This window comes from Saimiri boliviensis, chromosome 6 (assembly GCF_048565385.1).
Source record: "Saimiri boliviensis isolate mSaiBol1 chromosome 6, mSaiBol1.pri, whole genome shotgun sequence".
In the NCBI taxonomy this organism is placed as follows: domain Eukaryota; kingdom Metazoa; phylum Chordata; class Mammalia; order Primates; family Cebidae; genus Saimiri; species Saimiri boliviensis.
Window position 1 is genome coordinate 63817586 of NC_133454.1, and position 21487 is coordinate 63839072.

General features: G+C 43.0%; 1 protein-coding gene across 3 annotated transcripts in view; it reads right to left on the reverse strand.

Annotated features, from left to right (window-relative positions):
- ETS1 (ETS proto-oncogene 1, transcription factor) overlaps positions 1 to 21487 on the reverse strand; it is a 129407-nt gene that overhangs the window by 98693 nt on the left and 9227 nt on the right. For 2 of the 3 annotated variants that reach the window (XM_074400850.1, XM_074400851.1), the window contains exon 2: positions 17037 to 17119. In XM_074400850.1, the coding sequence (XP_074256951.1) occupies positions 17037 to 17105 (69 nt within the window). In that variant the 5' untranslated portion in view covers positions 17106 to 17119. Of the gene's footprint in view, positions 1 to 17036; positions 17120 to 19284; positions 19304 to 21487 lie in introns of those variants that run through there. The other variant, XM_074400849.1, reaches the window with a different exon arrangement.

The following is a 21487-nucleotide window of genomic DNA, read 5'->3' on the forward strand; positions in this document are numbered from 1 at the left end:
GGAGGCGGAGGTTGTGGTGAGCCGAGATCACGCCATTGCACTCCAGCCTGGATAACAAGAGTGAAACTCCGTCTCAAAAAAAAAAAAAAAAAAAAAAGATGCAGGGAACGAGAAGAATTTCTGACTTAGACTACTTATGCATTTATCTTCCTCCATTTCGTCTAGTTTTTGAGGACTACTTTGCTGACCTTCAAATAAGAACCCATGGTTAAAAGCAGGGTGGAATACTGACCATCTTGAATTTATACACTCATGTTTTTAATTATATCTTACTTTATAAAAACAGCATGAAAGGCTATTCTTACAAGGCTTACTCCACTACCATACAACCAGTAAATGATAAATGCTAAAGGAAAAAAAAAAAACGAACCTATGTAATAAAATTCACATCATTTTTTGGTTAATCAGTGTGTATAGGTTTTAAAGACATTGATTGCTAGGACGGAATTGTCCATTTCCCTTAGTTCTTGGGGACTTGTGTCACCCTCTTAGTAGCTTTATGAACTCCATAAAATATACAATCACGATCCACATGGTACTCTCTAAGGAAGACAAATGTGCTATGTGGAAAGTCATGTTTTGCCATGTTTATAACCCTAGCCTTTGAAGTCAGGTATACATAATTCAAATCCCAGCTCCACCACTTACCAACATGGAGCCTGGGCCTGCTCCTTAATCCAAACTTCAGTTCATGCAATTGTAAAATGAAAATAATAGAAACTAGAAACATGTACATATAGTTCTAGCTACTGATGAGGCTGAGGCAAGAGGATCACTTGAGCCCAAGAATTTGAAGCCAGCCACACAGTCAGGGTAATATAGCAAGACCCTACCTCTAAAAATAAAATGGAAGTAGTAATATTTACCTAATGAAGTAGGAAGATTGAATGAAATAACATATAAGAAAATTATCCATAAAGTAAGATAAAATGTAAAGTTGCATTTAATGAAATTATATATTGTATGAAATGCATGTGATAAGTATGTGAGGTCTGATCTTCAATATAAGATAGGCATTATTTTAATTTAAGAAATCCTTAACATTCCTAGAAATGGGCACGTAGGTTAAAAACTACTTTTCACAAAAGGAAAAGCAGCAAATTCATGGAAACAAGATTTCCAGAAACTAGGAGTCTAATCTGCACTTGCCCATCCTCAACTTTCTTTTTTTCTTATTACTCTCTTATGGCCCCTGCACCTTCATAAAAACCCCAACTAAGAAAAACCAAACTCTGCTAGAATTTAATATGGTTAAATCTATTGACATTAAGGTCTCAATAAATGTAGCTCATAAGATGGCATTCTCACTAAAGACTAGCTTGCAACTACCAGAAAGATTGTCTAATTGGAGAACTTCTTATGTCCTCTCTTCTTCAGACCATACAAGAATTCGGTCCTATTATGTTAGATTCAGCTGCTCATGATCTGTTCTCTCCCCCAATTTGCAATGGCCACGCACTTAAGTTCAGTGAAAATAGCAGAAAAGAATATACTGGCACTGAGAAAAATGACAATGAACCCAAAATGTAGAGGAAGGTTCCAGGTACATGATATTGGACCTGGTTTTCTATAATATTCATAAAATCATTCAAACTAGAGCTGGATGAAGTTTACTTTGGGGCTGTTTATCTTCCAACTGCTTAAAGATACTGAAGATGTAATAAACACCCGTGAGACTCAATGGAAATGCCACCAGTTGTGATGCATCAAAGGCTAACATCCTTAGCCTGCTGTTGCCAGGAGCCTTGATGAGCACTCTGAGAATGTAAATGGAGCAATGGCAGAATTGCCACCTATATGTGTGTGAGGCTAAGAGACAGGGAAACCATCAGCAAGGATACACTACTGAGCATCAGTCAGAAAATATTTCCTTAATTTTGGCCTCAAACCATTTTGCTGGCATGTTATTTAATGCTATACGCTCCTGCGGCAGCTACATTAAATACTTCTTTTGAATCCCCAACAATAAGCAGGTCTTCAACAATACTTGAAACTGAATCCATTCAAAACACACTTTCTAGTCTTACAAATCAAGCCCTGTGCTCTCGATATATATCCTCATCTTTTCATATTCCTTTAGAGCCTTTTTCAAAATGCAATATCAAGCAACAGAGTTGCAGGAATAGGGTCTTGAGTGAAGGAATTTTGATTCTAAATGCTATCAAGAAGAACTCTAAGTTACCCACATCTGTCTTCTTCTGGGACAGCATACATGGTTTGCCAAAAAAACAAAAGATCCTTGCAAAATGTAGTATGAGTTGGTTCTTGTAAGCTGGTAGATAGTTTGTTACAGGTCTTGCTAGGGTGGTGGGAATCTAAGAACTTGAATTCGGATTTAAAAGTTTAGATTTTCTCTGCTAAAGAAAAGCCACTTGAAGGCAAGGTGTAAACTGGTAAAGAGGGGCTGAAGAAAAATGATCTGGGTACAATGTGCAGAGGACAATGGGAAGGCAGATATTCAGTAAGTAGGTAGGGTACAAGATGATGCGGCTTCACACCTGGGTGATAGCAGGGTAGCCATATTGTAGGTCAACTAACAATCTTTGAGTAACAGCCATGCACAGAATCAGCTGGATTCGACATGGTGGTTTTTTTTTCTTTTCCTGGAGTTTCTCCTGCCCACAACTGGGCTGTTGGTCAACGAGGATAGTTTGTTTGTTTTTTTATTTCATAAATGAAACCCTCTGTATATTTTTAAGGCATAGTTCCTCTGTAGCTGTCCTCAGTGGAGCCACAGGATCCTATTTTTAAGAATGAGAAGGCAATAATGTACAAAACCTACCATTAACCACTAGAATCTTTGCTAGGGGATGTTCCTGAGAAGTCTTTTGTGGTTTTGTTATCTAGACACCTGTCTGTTTATTAGACATTTCATGAACTGACTTAATAACTATTTCATAGAGTATGAAAATGATAATTTTACTCAAGAGAACCACATCACCAGTTCCAATTCATTATGAAACTGCCTCAGTTGAGCAGAAAAAAGCAAGTTATTAACAGGTCAGAAATCTGGGCAGCCCAAGCCGCCACCTCACTGCTTGAAAAGGCTACCACACGAAGCATGCATATTGAGTCTCTTCATTGGCGTCTTCCTTTCCTGGCTGCAAATGGAAATGAGTCAACAAGATGCAAGCAACACTCCCCATCTTCACCACAGGTTTAAGAAAACCATCTAACAGGTTCTCACTCATCCATCCCACAGGTGATTGCCAAAAAAAAATAACAAACATCACACACCTGCTCAGTGCCCCTGGCACACTGACATCAGAGATGGTCTCTTTTTTTTTTTTTTTTTTTTTTTTAAATTGAGATAGAGTCTAACTCTGTCACCCAGGTTGGAGTGCAGTGGCACAATTTCAGCTCACTGCAACCTCTGCCTCCCAGGATCAAGCGATTCTCCTGCCTCAGCCTCCCAAGAACCTGGGATTACAGGCTTGTGCCACCACACTTGGCTAATTTTTGTATTTTTAATAGAGTTGGGGTTTCACCATGTTGGCCAAGCTGTCCTCAAACTCCTGACCTCAAGTGATCAGCCCGCCTCAGCCTCCCAAAGTGCTAGGAATACAGGCATGAGCCATCATGCCCGGCTGAGATGGTCCCTTTTAAGCCTCACAACAATCTTGCAAGATTAGTATTTTCATCTTCTTTTTACAGAAGATCAAACTGAGGTTTTAAGAGGTCAAGTAGATTTCCCAAGGCCACACAGCTAATAAAATAATAGAGATAGAATTCCAACCCAAGTCTATTTGATTTCAGATTGTCTTTTCTGCTACATGCACAATATGCAGCTTGCATGGCTGAACTACAGATTGTTCAAGAATGGCAGTTACTGTTCCATAATAGGTGCTCAATGAACTATGGCAATGTGCATTCATGGACCAATATATTTGGTGCACCTAGTCTATGACCAATATTATGTTAGATGTTAAGAATACAACATGAGCAACAAATAAACCATGGCCTTAGGAGCATACAGACAAGTAAACAGGAAATTACAGCAAGGGATGTGACAGAATTAAGTATCAGTGTGTAGGGGGAGGGAAAGAGAAGCAGGGAAGGCTTCCTAGAGGAAGCAGATTAAGGTAATAACTGAAAGATTGAGTAAGATTTGTACTAAACTATTTGGTGAAGGGCCACATGAGCAGAAGAAAAGGGAGATAATCTGCCCAAAGGTAAAAGAGAACACATACAGCTATGTAAGGAGCAATAAGAAAGATCCAGGGAGGTGTTACACAGAGATAAAGACTGTGTGGTGGCTGGGCGCGGTGGCTCATGCCTGTAATCTCAGCAGTTTGGGGGGTCAAGGTGGGCGGACCATGAGGTTAAGAGGTCGAGATCATCCTGGCCAACATGATGAAACTCCATCCCTACTAAAAATACAAAAATATAGGCATGTGCCTGTAGTCCCAGCTACCTAGGAGCCTGAAGCAGGAGAATCGCTTGAACCCAGGAGGGCGGAGGTTGCAATGAGCCAAGATGGTGCCACTGCACTCCAGCCTGGCAACAGAGTGACAGTCTCAAAACAAAAAAAACAAACAAAAACACTGTTGTTTGCAGGTGACAAGCATGAGGGAAAAGTATGCCCTTGGGCAATGAGGGTGGTGGGAGGGGAAGTTAAGTAGTGAAACTTCAAGCCCGAGGGCAGAGTAAGACCACAGTGCAGAGAGGCATGCATGCCAAGCTGGAATCTGACCTCAGGAGTGAACCACTAGAGGCAGTGCTGGGGCCTGGGACACGGTGAAGCAACGCCTTCAAGAAAGACTCATTTGGCCGGGCGCGGTGGCTCACGCCTGTAATCCCAGCACTTTGGGAGGCTGAGGCGGGTGGATCACGAGGTCAAGAGATCGAGACCATCCTGGTCAACAAGGTGAAACCCCGTCTCTACTAAAAATACAAAAAATCATCTGGGCATGGTGGCGCGTGCCTGTAATCCCAGCTACTCAGCAGGCTGAGGCAGGAGAATTGCCTGAACCCAGGAGGCGGAGGTTGCGGTGAGCCGAGATCACACCATTGCACTCCAGCCTGGGTAACAAGAGCGAAACTCCGTCTCAAAAAAAAAAAGAAAGAAAGAAAAAAGAAAGAAAGAAAGAAAGAAAAACTCATTTGATGGTGCTGAGTAGGACAAATAAGGCAAGGCAAGAAGGTGAGGAGGCTGACCCAAGTCAGGAGCAGAGCCTTGCCGAGCCACAGTGGGAAAAATCAGTAATACTGATCCTGACTTTGTTTAAAACTTTGATATTTTTCATAATAATTTTTACATTAATTCTGATTTGTAAAAGATACTACATTAAGATGTTATTCAACTTGATTACTGAGTTTGGGGGCACCCCATATGAGTGCCTCAGTCACCTCATTGTAGTCCAGTTCTGAAGAAAGATTTGAGCCATTGGTGTTGAGGTGAAGAGGAAATGAGAAATAGTAGAGGGGTTTTAAAGGAAAAATTGACATGATTTTATGACTGATTGGTCATAGGAGATGAAGAGAGAGAAATCCTAGATGCCACTTAGATTGCTTATGTTTATATAGTGAAAATGGTGACTCTATGGGACATAAATAAGGAGAGTGGAAGACAATGTCGCCTTTGGCTGGGTTCAGATGGAATGATGGCAACTTGGTGGAGGGTCCCTAAGATGAATGCATGGTGGGAGAAGACAGGAAAGAGTCAAGCTTGACCTAGCAGTGAAAAGGGTCGAGTTAGAGCACAGACTCAAGACAATGGCATTCAGGATAGCAAGGGAAAGAATCAAAAGTGGATCTGTGAAGCTGCTGACAGTTACGAGGAGAAACAAGGGGGAAAAAAACACGAAGTACTGCTTGACATAGGAGGAAAAACAGGGAAATGTACAGGGTTATAGAAGCCAAGAGCAGAGCTTTAAGCACCGGATGCAATGAACAAGAGGCCACTAAAAAAAGGGTGGTCCCCAGCAGTCATGGAGCAAGGGCCACCCCCCCCAGACATCTTCAGAAAACGTATACCTCTGCCCTGCTCATCACATGCAGTGGTGAGCCGCAGAGGAAACAGCATGGCTCTCCCTGTCCTCTGAGAAAGAGGCTACCAGAGGACACAAACCCGCAGCCTGAATGCTCCACCCATCTAGTTCTGGGAATGAAACGAAGCCCTGGAAGTCTGGAAACTACTGGGACAATCGATGCACTTTGACCCTGCTCTGCTCTGAGGTGAGCCAGCCCTATAGCTACCACCTGCACTGACCACCTCCACCATTCCTGCAAGGAGGAGCTCATTGGTTTGCGATCTTTCCCTAGCACCATTTCCCAGTGCTTCAAAGTCAGGAACTTGGACCTTGCCAGCCCATTCCCTCCTCCACTGCCCACAGTATCTCCCTGGAACTGCCCCTTCACCTGCCCACTCCGGCCAGCCAGATCTTAAAGCCACTCCTTTTGCTCATAGCTTTCCCTGTCTCCACTCCCTAAAGTCCCAAAAAATTGGAACAAAAAAAAAAAGAAGAAGAGGAGGAGAACATTGTTACAACAGCAAATCATGAACATGAGGAGTCTGTGTCTGTGGAGAGTGTGATCCATTTTTTCGGTCAGATTCTGTCTTTAGCAGAGCGTCTTCAATGTCGACATGCTGAGTAACTCCCTCGTTGCTTACCTTCTGTATGTGTTACTTGGAGTCTAAATTCCATGGGAGCAGATCTGGCTTTTCCTTGCTTACCTTCAGAATCCTAGGGTTTAGCCTTAGTACAGGGCCATAAACATGTAAGACACTATAGATATTTCTAGATGCTGGTGCTTTCTCAAAATGTTTTAAAACCAGAAGCAAGGCTGAGTCAACACTGGGTGGATGGGCACTGGGATCTGCCACCACGGACATAATGTTGTATTATTTTTCCAGGAATGTCATAGATGCTCAGGCACTTTAGCAGGAAGACACAAGACTAAAAATCAAGCAGCCTGGGTTCAAGTCCTGCTCTACATCTAAGGAGCTGTGTAACCTCCGGGCTGTTCCTTAACCTGTCTGAACATTTGCTTCCTGAGGAGGTCGGCCTCCATGATCTCCAAGTTCCTTGCCAACTCTGTTTCATTTTTGCTGATTCATCCACATTCTTTCTCTTGACCTTGCGACTGACAACTTTCACTGGATAAACAGCCACCATGGTGGGCGAGCCTGCAGAGCCAAAAGTTATCGGAGTCATAATGTGGGTCTGTGTCATACAATATGCCCTCGAAATGCATGCAAGGCCCTACATCATTTGTCTTCCTTCTCCCTCGAAGCCCTGCTCCAGCAGTTTTGTCACCACATTTCAGCAGAGAACACTGAAGCTTAGGAAGAGCCTTGATACTCTCGCCTGGCAGGTGCTTGATTAAAGTGTGTGCAATACCTAGGCCATTTCTCCGCTTAAAACCTTCCACCTGGTTGCATGCATTCACCCTTAAGTGACTCCATGCAATGCTGATAAAGTCTAGACTTTCTCATCCTCAGAAGACGCTTGGTGAGCTAGCATCTCCATACCCTGCCAACCACTCTACGTATAGGCTGTTTGGGATTGGGGTGGAATAGTTTGGTCAGAGGGTATTTGGCCTCTGAAGGACAGGGGCAGGGGGGTGGTTTCTGAAGGACAGCTATTCAGGGGGCACATTTGTCCTGCTCTCTTGAGAGGCAAAAGGGAAGGAGGCAAGCAGAATCACTCCCCAGCTCTCTGGCATTTGCTGATGGAGCCGGAGGGTGGTGAGGGGGTGCAGCCATCAGGAGCCGCAGGAACAGACAAAATAGGAAACTCTGAAAGGGCAATTTAATTTTAGACTCAAGGCCAGGAAATTCTTTTTCAAACAATGGGAGCAGTGGGCTTGGGCCTTGGTGAAAGTGCAGGCCTGACACACTGCAGGTTTCTGCAGAAAAAAATCTGAAGTACAGAGGTCTGTAGAGAAGGGGACGTCCAATTACGTTCTTAATGTAAAGCCGAGCTTAGCTTCCCTAGGGACCCCCTGGGGCAGCACACAAAGTCGGAGGGGGTGTAGCCAACACCAACACTACAACTCATACCAAACTGAGGCCACCACCACAACTCCACGCTCAGCCAACACTCGCTGAAACAGGCTGATGGACAGGGAGGGGGTGGAACTTGAGACCACAGTCCTGGGGGCCTGCAGTTGACACTCTCTCGCTGAGAGGTCTTAGGTGAGAGACGTATTATTTGTCAGCTTCTAGATCTGCAGGTTCCAAGTTGCCCCTTGATGAGCATGAAGCCTTCAGATGCCCAGTGGTACCACAGGTGACAGCTTTAGGCATCTTGTGGTATGGAGATGGAGGCTGAGGCTGACTCAAAACCTCATTATGGACAAGGTTGGTAGAACCTGCCATGGCCAGAAGACTACCCAGTAATTTCAACTTGCTCAGCAGTCTACACAATGGAGTTCGTTTTGTTTTTTCCTGAATCAGGAAAAGCTAATTTTTCATAAACAAAGCATATAAATACATAAGTGAAAATACATTATAAGTTCTTACATATCACCAAACATCTAAAAAAAAATTAATTAAATAAACGTGTCCGTAAGGAGTTGCTATGGATGTATCCCCCCAAATTTACATGTTGAAATGTAAACACCAATGGGATAGTATTAACAGGTGGGGGCATTATGAGGTGAGTAAGTTGTCAGGGTGATGCCCTTAAGGATGGGACTAGGGTCCTTTAAAAGGGCTTGATGAAATGGGTTTGGCCCCCTCCCTTCCTCCACTGAGGACAGAGCGTGCATCCCCTCCAGAGGATGCAGCAGCAAGGCTCCATCTTGGACGCTGAGACTGGACTTTAACCAGACACCTGCCAAAGCCTTGATCTGGGACATGCAGGGTCTGGAACTATGAGCAATAAATTTCTGTTCTTTTGGAATTACCCAGTCTCAGGGAGTTTGTTATAGCAGCACTAATGGACCAAGACAGGAGTGCTATACAAAATACCTGGGGAAACTTCAGTAATTCATTTAAACTCTTGGGATCTTAATTTCCTGATATTGTGAGATGGTCTTCACATTGTAGTCTGACTCTGAAATTCTCTAGCTTGTGCTGATCGAACCTCGTAGCTTAGAGAAACCCCACATTCCAAGACGCTGGAAAAATAAATGTTACTTCTCTTTTTTCTTCAATTTCTATGATAACCACTATGAGTTATATGTATAAATAATTTTCCTAAACATTATGTTTCAGCAGTCTCATTCCCACTTAGGTTTTACATTTTCTTTTTGTGGATTCCCACTTCTCTAGTCCCAAAAAATTTATCCATGGCTCTCCGAGATTCCCAGAGAGAAGGAGAGGGTGTCTGCATTAAGCTTCATGGTAGCAAGCACAGCCACTGCACAAAAAGTGCAGGGACAGCACAGTGACCCTTCTGTGAACACATGCAATGGCTCAAGTCCTGAGGCCTATGGGCGGGAACTGAGTGTGCGAACAGCCAGAGCCCTGGGTAAGAAGGGAACTGCATCCCAAGGAGGCCCAATTAAACTGCAATTACTCAAGATAAGAGAACCAGGTCTGTTTACACAATGGGGTTGTAAACCACAGGCCGGGACAAGAGAACTTTGATCTGGTGGCAAGGGAGCTGTTTCTCATGCAGGGTAGTGATGAAACAAGGAGGTTTCCCAATGAGGATGTCTCCATCTTCACCCCAGTAGCCCCATCTTCTTCTGGCAACACGCTTGTATGGACAAGTGGAAATCATCACCCCTTCCCAGCCCCAGTATCCGTCTAACACAATCAAAAAGTCCCTGAGTAGAAAGAAATGAGATAGTAACTTAAAGAAAAAGGGAACTGATGGAGGTCATCTTTATGGAGGCGCTTGATGAGCATGTGCTCACCAAACCGTCACAATGACCTTCCATGTACCTTATACTATGCCTGTTTTACAGATGAAGACACTGAGGTTCAAAGGAGGAAGTAACTTGCCCAAGATCAAATAGCTAAGGAGTACCAGACAGAATTTAATCCAGGTCTTTCTGACTCTAAAGCCCAAGTGCTTTTCACTAGAATTTGGCTGGGACCCATTCCACAGCTGCCTGAATCAGGAGTAAAGGCTCCATCTCATGTCTGGTGTCAAGGAGACAGTGCAAGGTGGGTCTGCTTCTACCTCACCAGAGGGCCTGAAGGTGGAAATAAAGTTCTGTGTATCAATCAATCAGTCTATTAATCAATTATGGAAGGAAGAAAAAAAAATGTACAAAAGAGGAATTGCCCAAAAGTCTCTGTGACAGGAAGCTGTTCTGAAGGCCGTAGTTAATTTGGAGCTCTTTTTCTGCAATGCACTTAGCTAAGCCTCATGGGAGGACTACCCTCTATGCTGGCACCAACTAGAGATTCAGCTGACTTCCAGGACCTAAGTTCCACTGGAACTGCACGGGAAGGATGGAGGCCAATGCCCAGAGTTGACAATGACTGACAGTCTCCCTGGTGTCCCTCCCAAGGTGACATCCAGCATGAACTCATGTATTTCCAGTACCCTGTTCATTCAGTGCTCATATGTCTGCCATATCCTTGGTTTCATGATATTTTGTTCTGTACAACAAAAGAAATTAAGTGTCTCATAAATGGGATCCCATTTATACGACTTTGAAGGCTTTCAGAGCACTAACTCACAGGTCAAAAAAACAGTACTCTTTGTTCGACAATTTGTGAACCCCTGTTTTCATTAAAAAAAATAGAGATCATGTTTTAAAGAGAAACACATTTGATCTAGGGAAAGTCAAAAAGTGGCGAGGTTTTTTGGGTTTTTTTGTTGTTGTTGTTTTTTTTTTTTTTTTGAGACGGAGTCTCACTCTGTTGCTCAGTCTGAAGTGCAGTGGCATGATCTCGGCTCACTGTAACCTCCACCTTTCAGATTCAAGTGATTCTCCCACCTCAGCCTCCTGAGTAGCTTGGATTACAGGTGCCTGCCACCACGATCGGCTAATTTTTGTACTTTTAGTGGAGATGGGGTTTTATCGTGTTGGCCAGGCTGGTCTTGAACTCCTGACCTCAGGTAATCCACCCACCTTGGCCTCCCAAAGTGCAGGGATTACAGGCAAGAGTGGCGAGTTTTTAATGCAGTTACATCACCCTCAAATTAGAAGGGATGTCCCCTAAGCCCAGAGTCTTACTACAGAAAATTCTGGCACTTGGGGATATACAGTTAGCCCCTGGGGCATAGGCGCCTTCTGTGAGCACACTGGGCCTCTCTTGCCAGAGCACGTTGCTCTATCCCCCAAAGTCTATGGCTCTGGGAGGAGGTGAGGGGGCAGCTCCTTTCCTCTGAACAGCCCAAGGTGTTTCCTAAAGCTGCATGGCCAAAGGTCACTAATCCCCCAGGAACCCCTCCATACATCCTCCTTGCCGGTGAGACAGCCCAGGCTGAGCCATGTTTAGTCAAAATCGAGAGCAGCCCAGCCCGCTCATTCCTGCCACTCTCCGCTGGGTCAGCATGGTGCTGTAAGGGGAGAATGACGCATGAGAGGACAGAAGTACTGGGCCTGCAAGGGACTTCCAGGCTCACAGTGGGCTTGGGCTTGCAGAGGCAGCATAACAGGAAGGAGAGCTTCCTCCCCGTGGATGAAAGGCTCCCTGACACAGAGCCCATAGAAGTACCTGGAAAGGTCATCCCTCCCACACAATGGCCAGACAACTTCCCCGAGTGGTGTTTCTCCTCCTCCCCACTGTGACATCCCTCATTCATTATGGTCTCCTGAAGGGCTGACCTTGCACGTGGGGAAAACATGAGTCCTGCTTTTGAAAAACTGACCCTGAGGCAGAGAATATGAATTCTGTGCAAAACGGTGATTACCTGAGAGTGGTGTGGATTTTAACCACTGTGGCTCTCTCGATTTCTTTTTTTTTTTTTTTTTTTGAGACAGAGTTTCGCTCTTGTTACCCAGGCTGGAGTGCAATGGCGCGATCTCGGCTCACCGCAACCTCCGCCTCCCGGGTTCAGGCAATTCTCCTGCCTCAGCCTCCTGAGTAGCTGGGATTACAGGCAGGTGCCACCATGCCCAGCTAATTTTTTTGTATTTTCAGTAGAGACGGGGTTTCACCATGTTGACCAGGATGGTCTCGATCTCTCGACCTCGTGATCCACCCGCCTCGGCCTCCCAAAGTGCTGGGATTACAGGCTTGAGCCACCGCAACCGGCGGCTGTCTCGATTTCTAAGCATTCTTCCACAGCAAATGACCAGATAACGTTAATGTGACCTCTAATTTAAAAGCAAGGACTCTGAGACTTAGCAATCTTTAGGCACTAGAAAATATTGACATCCTAGTTTAGAAAAGATTGTTTCAGGTCAGGCGCAGTGGCTCATGCCTGTAATCCCAGGGCTTTGGGAGGCCAAGGCAGGCGGATCACGAGGTCAGAGTTCAAGACCAGCCTGACCAACATAGTGAAACCCCATCTCTACAAAAAATAAAAAATTATCTGGGCATGGTGGTGGATACCTGTAATCCCAGCTACTCAGGAGGCTGAGGCATGAGAATCTCTTGATCCCAGGAGGCAGAGGTTGCAGTGAGCCAAAATCGCACCACTGCACTTCAGCTGGGGCAACAGAGTGAGACTCTGTATCAAAAAAAAAAAAAAAAAAAAAAAAAAAAAAAAAAAAAAAAAAAAGTGTTTCTTGGCCAGCTAATGCAGCATGAAAAATAAGAGCCCCTCAGAGTAGGAACATAGTCTCTCTTCCTTTTGTTAGATTTCCCTTTCTAGAGCAATTAATTTACTAGCAACCAAGACCTACCTAGAGTGAGCGGTCTGTACAAATAGTTCCATTCTACCTTCAAGCTTCATCCGTGGCTACTCTAGACCAGGTTTCTCAACCTCAGCTCTTTCAGAATTTGGGACTGGATAATTGTTTGCCATAGGGGGCTATCTTGTGTTACTGGATGTGATAGTTACATCCCTGGCTTCTAGTCTCTGATGCCAGGAGCACTCCCTAAATTTTAACAACTAGGCATATCTTCAGGCATTGCCAGATATCCCTTAGGGGGGCAAAACCACCCCCTACTGAGAATTCCACTGCTATCATGGTTTTCTTTTCACTCTCAATTTACTATAACTAAATCAGAGACTCGAGCACCAGGTAGGAGGACTTGGATTATTGGATTAAGCACCCTGGATTGAGCTCTAGACAGAGAGGCTCCAAGAGAACTGAGAAGACACTGGTTGTCTGGGGCTTTGACTTTCTTATCTAGGAAAGCTAATGAAGCTGTGCTTACCCCTCCAGGGAATCTCAGATTGCAACTGAATGTGAGGTTTGTTTGCTAGCATCTCTACTGCCAATGTCCTAAGGTTATATTTTGTAGACAATTTTCTCTGTTTATTACAGCCCAGCCTAAAGTTAGAGGTTATGGTTAGAGTTGGTTTATTGAACTTGAGTTTCTACTAATAAGTGTTATTTACTTCTTAACTTTTGTTAGAGAAAGAGTATGTGAAAAAATTAAAGGGCTTTCTTGCTTGCTCTAAAAGATTGCCTAAATAGTTTCAGTGACAGAGTAACTGAGGCCTAGAGAGAAGTTATCAGTGAAAGCTCAAGAGCAATAATTCATCAGGTCTTTTGTGCGAACTTCTGCTTTTACCTAAACAACTTTTAACTTTGTAGAGAAAGGATCTCACGTTGACTTGACATTTTTCAGACAGGGCTATCATGGGTGGGAGTAAATGAGTTACTTGGTTTGAAACCAATGGAAACCATTCAAAATTTATTTTAAAATATCCAGGGTGTTCAACTGCATGGAGGTAACTTTAGCTGAAATTATGCACTTAGAGGTATTTGGTTTGGGATTTTCTTATTCTCCTACAATTTTGAGATAACTCTGTCTAGGATGACATTATATTATATCTGCAACTTTTATAGTTATAATAGGCTTTTTATTTCAGTGTCTAAATGAAGTACATATTTGTGTGGCCTTTCTTTTCTTTCTTTCTTTTTTCTCTCTGTCTTCCCTTCCTACCTCTCTTCCTTCCTCCCTTCCTCCTTCCCTCCCTCTTTCTGAATCTCTCTCTTTCCTTCCTTCCTTCCTTCTTTTCTTTTTTTTTTCTTTTGAGAGGGAGTCTTGCTTTGTCGCTGAGGATGGAGTGTGCAATGGCACAATCTCGGCTCACTGCAATCTCCACCTCCCAGATCCCAGCGATTCTCATGCCTCAGCCTCCTGAGTAGCTGGGATTACAGTTACCCGCCACCACGCCCAGCTAATTTTTTTCGTATTTTTAATGGAGTCAGGGTTTCATCATGTTAGCCAGGCTGTTCTCAAACTCCTGACCTCAAGTGATCTTCCCTAAGTGCTGGGATTCCAGGCGTGAGCTGCCACGCCCGGCTATGGCATTTCTTAGCTACGATATTAATCTGTTTTAATTTGTACGTAGAAATAACTGTACATAGAATTAACATGGGCGGGCTTTTAAATTTTCTTTTTCAACTCAATAACAAATTTCCCTTGAAATCACAGTATCATTATTGATTTTAACAAATCTCTACAATATCATCTTTAAGAAAAATTTAATGTCATTTGTGTTGACCTTAAATGATGACCTCTATGTGAGGAAGAGGAGGAGAAACCCTTCTCTGGCAGCTTCTTCAGCTCTTATGATCTTAAACCCCAAGTTTTTTGACAATCTCTACCTATTAAGCAAACTCGAGTGACTCCTCTTGCCTGAACTTGTCATGTAGTAGGGGCATTGGAGGGACAATTTTAACATATTTCTGATGTATATTATTGTCTAAACCTTTTTCTGATTGTAATTTTTTGTAATAGTAAATGTTGTGTACGTGAACACAGAAGCCATTTTAAAAAGAAGAAAAATGTGATACAAACAGCTACTGAAGAGAGATGTCTCAATCATCCTTAAATGTGTCTTTTTCCATTGAACATAGAATAGCTACTGAGAGATTTTTTTTTTTTTTTTTTTTTTCTTGAGGCAGAGTTTCGCTCTTGTTACCCAGGCTGGAGTATAACGGCGCGATCTCGGCTCACCACAACCTCCGCCTCCTGGGTTCAAGCAATTCTCCTGCCTCAGCCTCCCGAGTAGCTGGTACTACAGGCATGCACCACTATGCCCAGCTAATTTTTGTATTTTTAGTAGAGACGGGGTTTCACCACGTTGACCAAGATGGTCTCGATCTCTTGACCTAGTGATCCACCTGCCTCGGCCTCCCAAAGTGCTGGGATTATATGCGTGAGCCACTGTGCCCGGCTGATTTTTTTTTTTTTTAAATGCTAAAAAAAAAAAAACTTCAAACAATTCAGATCTTTTAATATACAATTACAGTGAGAGGTCATAGTTAACGCACCAGTGTTAAAAATTATACACTCTCTAGCGAGACATAGAGACAAGTCAGCAGTAAGTTCTTATTTATTGGTGTTAATTCAGACCCATAAGGATACTGGGAAAAGTTAATAATAATAATAACAATATAATAAACTTATCTGCAGCTGGGCTTAGTGGCTCAAGCCTATAATTCCAGCACTTCAGGAGGCTGAGGCAGATGGGTCACCTGAGGTCAGGAGTTTGAGGTCAGCCTGGCCAACATGGTGAAACCCCAGTCTCTACTAAAAATACAAAAAATTAGCTGGGCGTGGTGATGGGTGCCTGTAATCCCAGCTACTCCGAAGGCTGAGGCAGGAGAATTGCTTGAACTCAGAAGGCGGAGGTTTCAGTGAGCTGAGACTGCACCACTGCACTACAGCCTGGACAATAGAGCAAGACTCCATCTCAAAAAAAATGAGTTGAGGTCGGGAGTTCCAGACCAGCCTGGCAAACATGGTAAAAAAAAAAAAAAAAAAAAAAAAAAAAAAAACATCTCTACTAAAAAATACAAAAATTAGCCAGGCATGGTGGTGCACATCTGTAATCCCAGCTACTTGGGAGGCTGAGGCAGGAGAATCACTTGAACCAGGAAGGTGGAGTTTTCAGTGAGCCAAGATTGCACCACTGCACTCCAGCCTGGATGATAGAGGGAGACTCGTCCCAATAAATAAATAAATTAATTAATTAAATTTATCTGTCCGTATTTCATTATAAGTAAAAAAATTCAACATTTATCATGGCAATCTTAGGATAAAAACATAATTAGAAAGAATAATTAATGGCACAGCCGCTGATATTAGTTTCTTTTAACACTGGTACTGATCAATGACACCACTATAAGATCAAAACACAATACATTTTTTGAGAAATTTGTCAAAGCTGTTCTACTGATCAACATATAGCTTGGGCAAGAGTCTTCTCACCTATGGACAAAAAACTCTATCTAATCCTATTTTAAAGTTGCTTTGTCCTCTCTTATGCTAGGATTTACGAAATTTTTCCAAAAACTTATTGTCGTATTTCATTTTCACTTTTAAAGTCTGTGATTAGAAAACTTGCATTATTGGGCCGGGCGTGGTAGCTCACGCCTGTAATCCCAGCACTTTGGGAGGCCAAGGTGGGTGGATCACGAGGTCAATAGATCGAGACCATCCTGGTCAACATGGTGAAACCCCGTCTCTACTAAAAATACAAAAAATTAGCTGGGCGTGGTGGCACGTGCCTGTAATCCCAGCTACTCAGGAGGCTGAGGCAGGAGAATTGCCTGAGCCCAGGAGGCGGAGGTTGCGGTGAGCCGAGATCGCGCCATTGCACTGCAGCCTGGGTAACAAGAGTGAAACTTCGTCTCAAAAAAAAAAAAAAAGGAAAACTTGCATTATTGGCTTTTTATGTTGGAGGCCAAAAATAAGTGAAATTATAATATGAATTGGAATAAAGAACATCAACATGTAAAAAATCTTTATCAAATAAACTGGGCAGTGAAAATCAATGGCTTTAAATGGTCATCATATTGGAGTCATTTCTCTCAAATTCAAACATGCTATTAACTTCCTCAGCAAATCCATCAGTATTTGGTTTTATTTTATATGCTGATAAAATCATAGATAATCTTACAATTGAGATTCTCCAAAAGATCCAAAGCTGATTTGAACCTTGGAGTTCAAGTTCCTGTCTTCTCTGTCTATGGGATGTCAGGATACAGGAAGCACGGGGAGGAGGGGAGAAGGCTGCGTGGCAAGGGGGGCGGGGAAGGGAGCCACCACTCACCACCACTGCAGAACGAGCCGCTGAGTAAGGCACTGGGCTGCTCCCAGCAGAATCCACAAAGTAGCTCATCCTGCTCTCAGCACCTGTGTGAGAGAAGATATTCACTGAGCCTATGGATGCTCACAGGTCTGTGGACTAGAATTCACAAAGTAGGCAGGAACCTTAGAACTAAGAGTCTCCTTAGGAACCAACCGGTTCACTTCTCTGCATGTCCGGGAAAGAAATGGAAATTCAGAAAGATAAAGTGACTGACTAACCCCCAGCACTGGTGGGAGCAGTCCTCAGACAGAAGCAGTTTTCTGGTTGGGAGGCAGCATGAATAACAGACCATGTCTACGCGCTGCAAACAGCAAGCAGTAAACCAGTGGACAAGAGGCACATTTTTGCAGGGTTTCTGGGAAGGAACCAATTCTTGTGTGTCTCCTCCACCCATAACCAGCCCCGGCACATAAGTAGGCATACAACACATAGTTGGGGCATAAATTAATTGATAAAGAAATAAACAGAGAAAGGATTGGAGAAAGGAAGGGTGGAAAAAGCTCTCCTGAAGAGGTATGTCACCCATTACCCCAAGACACAGATAAACAGAGAGAAACCCTGCGGGGGAAAAAAAAAAATAGAAAAGGAGAAAGCCTTTTAAATACCTCTTGTGGAGAGCTCTTTTCTACATTGGAAGTCTGAGTGACTAGAATGTTTGCGCAATATTCTGGCTGAAGGGATTTTCCAGCTAGTTACTGGTCATCATTATATTTCGAATGTCTCTGTTGACCTAAATGCTTTCGAAAGTGCATCACACACTTTCATAAACTTAATACTATGCATTTAAAAAGTCATTCTTGAAAGATCTAGAGATTAAATTCCTAGGCATATCACTCAGAGGCCAAATTCTTATTGTTAGAAAGTGACACTTTAACTTCACTGCTTTCCAGTTTGTATTTGTCTGTCCTTTTCCTTAATTCTTATTAACATTTAAAGCAATTAATACATTTCAAGAAAAATAGAGTATTAAGAAATGTCTTATGTTCAATTTGCAGTTTCAATTTATCATCTTGAGCCCTTCTTTCACATGAAATATATTTAAATGTTTCATAAAACTATACTGCCTAAGGGCTACAACCAAAAGCTACTAATATCATATGGTTGAGGGATGTAAGCTACAAACTTCCCAAAGACATAACTTATCCTAGAACTATGCTTTGTGTTTTTAACTAAAACCTTGCCTCTTTATTTATTATGTTTTTTCTTCCAAAGGTAGAATGCAGTCAAAATAACATTAATTTTTAAAATTTAACTAAGGGTCTGGATAGCCAGACGATATTAATCAAGATTTTGCCCTTTAGTTTTTCAGGAAATGGATCTCCACTACAGCAAAACCACCCAGGAAGAGCTCCTCAGTGGTGAAGCTGAATAGTAGGAAAAGGTCAAAGTACCCTAGGCCAGGGATGTTGTTAACATCTGCATCAGGGGCCACTATTCAGTGTTTGTTTCCAAGAACAGTAAGTAGCTATGATGTGTCAGACTCTGTAGTAGGCACTGATCATGACGTAAGAGTAAGAAGCATGACTATAAACTGTAAGGATCATGTCACTGAGCTCCATGGCCCCTTTCCCACCAAAGTGTTCTTCATTTTTACTCTTAGAATAAAGTTTTAAAGTCCTGATGAATCATCATCAAAACATCTATCCCACTTCAAAGTTTTTTATCTACTTTGAGATCTTTGGATGAGACACAAAAGTTAACAACATTGGTTGTGTCATACTGACAATGGCTTAACCACAATCAAATTCCCTAGGGAGATGTCAGTCATCCCTCCGGGGTCCCGCAAGGCAACTAATACCTTTTAGAAATGAATGCCTTTTGGAATTCCCCCCAGTGATGTGGGAATGCTGTTTCATGCAAGCGTTCAACTGTCTGATTTCTTCCCTCCCCCCCCCCCAAAAAAAGCCCTAAGGATCTCCTGAGTCTTCACAGACCTCAGTTACAGTAGTCTCCCCTTACCCACATAGGATTTGTTCCAAAATCCTCCAGTGGAGGCCTGAAACCTCAGCTAGTGCAGAACCCCATACATACTGTGTGTTTTCCTATACATACACGCCTATGATAAAGTTTAATTTATAAATTAGACACAGTAAGAGATTAACAATAACTAATAAAGGAATAGAACAATTATAACAATATACTGTGATAAAAGTTATTGAATGTGGTTTTTCTCTCACTCTTTCAAAATATCTTACTTTACTGTACTCACCTATTTTCAGACCTTGGTTGAAGGAGGGTGCCTGAAACCTCGGAAAGCAAAACCACAGGTAAGGGAGAAGGAGCGTATTCATCCAACAATCATGTCACAGGCTTCCTTTGTTAGCAACTTGTTTATTCACTTGCTAAATAATCACCATGTACCTACTATGTGCCAGGCATGGCCCTGGGCACTTGAAACACACCAGTAAACAAAGATTCCTGACCTCATGGCACTTAGATTCTATCAGACTCAGGAAAAAGCTGAGAAAGACAGGGTCTCTGTCTTCCGGCAATGGAACCAATCAGCTCATATGTTACTGTAGCATAATGTAATGAGTAGTTGGCCAACAATATGGAAAAAGAAATAGGAAGCAGTCAGCTCTGCTGGGTGCAGGGAATCGGAAATTGTGGAAGATTGCACAGACCAAGGTGTAACCACATGGCCCTATAAATCATCCCTAGAGTCCCACAAGTGGTACAGAACCTTCACCTTTCAAATGCCTATTTTACTTACATATTTGTAAAAGAAAGGACTTTTGGAATTGGCAGCCACATCCTGAAGCCCAGCTCAAAGACACCAAGAGTTTCTGTCTGCCGGCCAGACAACTCCCCCTCATAGCAACACTCCTGGAAAAGGGTTCTGTGGAAATATGTTTTCTCTTCTCATTGACAGAGTGAGGGAGGAAAGCTCTGGCCCAACATCTGGTGCACTCTGTGCTGGTTTGTATTCTTGAAGCTATGACTGTATGAATGACACTTCCCTTGGGGAAAAGCCCTTTGCCCACAGAGGAAGCTGACAAGAGGGAGCTGCCAGGGCTCTCAAGGGCCCTGTCTCAGGAAATAACTCTCGGACAGAAATGGATTGCTGCTTTATTATTTTTTGGAGAGAGAAAAAAAGAACCCGCCCTTTTTCCACTTGTAGATTGTGACACAGAACAGCTGCTAGAGACGTAAGCCTTCTCAGAAGAAGTATAAGAAGTGCTTAGGTGGTTTTTCAAGTAGCGTTTTTTTTTCTTTTTCTCTGTTTTTGTTTTGTTTTGTTTTGTTTTGTTTTGTTTTGTTTTGTTTTGTTTTGTTTTGTTTTTTTGGCTTTTTGGCAAAAGAGAATTCCCTCCCACATGACAACTGCTTGAACATCAGCTGCACCAATTTTTTTTCTTAGCATTGCACATGTTCATTGCACAAATACAAAGCAACTGTAGCATTCGAAGATTGACTCTCCCCAGTCAAGAAGCATCCATGAGACCTTTTTGGGTGCAAAAATGATTTGGATGCTTGGTAACAGAGGGTCTTGCAGAGCTGAGTTATTTTTCTTGAAAAGGACCTGCGCCACCCAAGCCGCAGGATAAGTGGGTTGGAAAGTAGGCTGTCCTGCTGTCCACTGTGGCTTGCTGTGCCCCTGCACTCCCTCCCACCTCTCCAGCCCCCTCTCGCCATGCCCCCTGCACCCTCTACTGAAACACGGAACTCTGTTGTTTTCTTAGGCATGTGGTGCCAGGTGTCACTCCCCTGCCCTTCTCATGTTATCCCCTCTGCTAGGAACCCTCACGATGAGTGAACCCCTCCTCCTCAGGGCTTTAGGCTCATCTCCAAAGTTATTGCAGCCTGGAATCCTTCCTGAGTCACCCTTCAGCCCAGCCAGGGTTAGCGGCTCCTTGTCCATGTTCCCCAAGTGTATTTCTGTCATGGTGCATGTCACACTGTTTTAGAAACATCTGTTTCTGTTTGTCTCTCCCAAAAAATTCTGAGCTACTTGAAGGCAGGCACCATGGCTTTTTCATTTTTGGGTCTTCAGCACTTAAGACAGACCATGGGACATAATGGAAACTCATTGTTTTTTAAATCAGTGAATGAATGAATGAATGAATTGGTCTCACAAGACTAAAAATGAAAGAGGTAGATCAGATGTGAATATATTTGTTCCTCGAAATAGAGACTCTGAATAGACTGCAGGTCTAGAAAAAGAACCACTTGAAATAATCAGTTTGTTTCATGATCTATTTCTAAGGGAAAACCATTTCCTTCTATTCACATAGCTGTTTAATGCCACCTCAGCTAAGAAGGCTTTTCCCAACATTGCGTATAAATAGCAACGCCTTTCTCCCCATTCTGACACTCAGTTGTTTGTTCATTGTCTTCTCCAAAGTCTACTTTGTTAGAATTTAACCTCCCCAGGAGGGGAGATTTAGTTCATTTCTTCACTCTAGATCCCT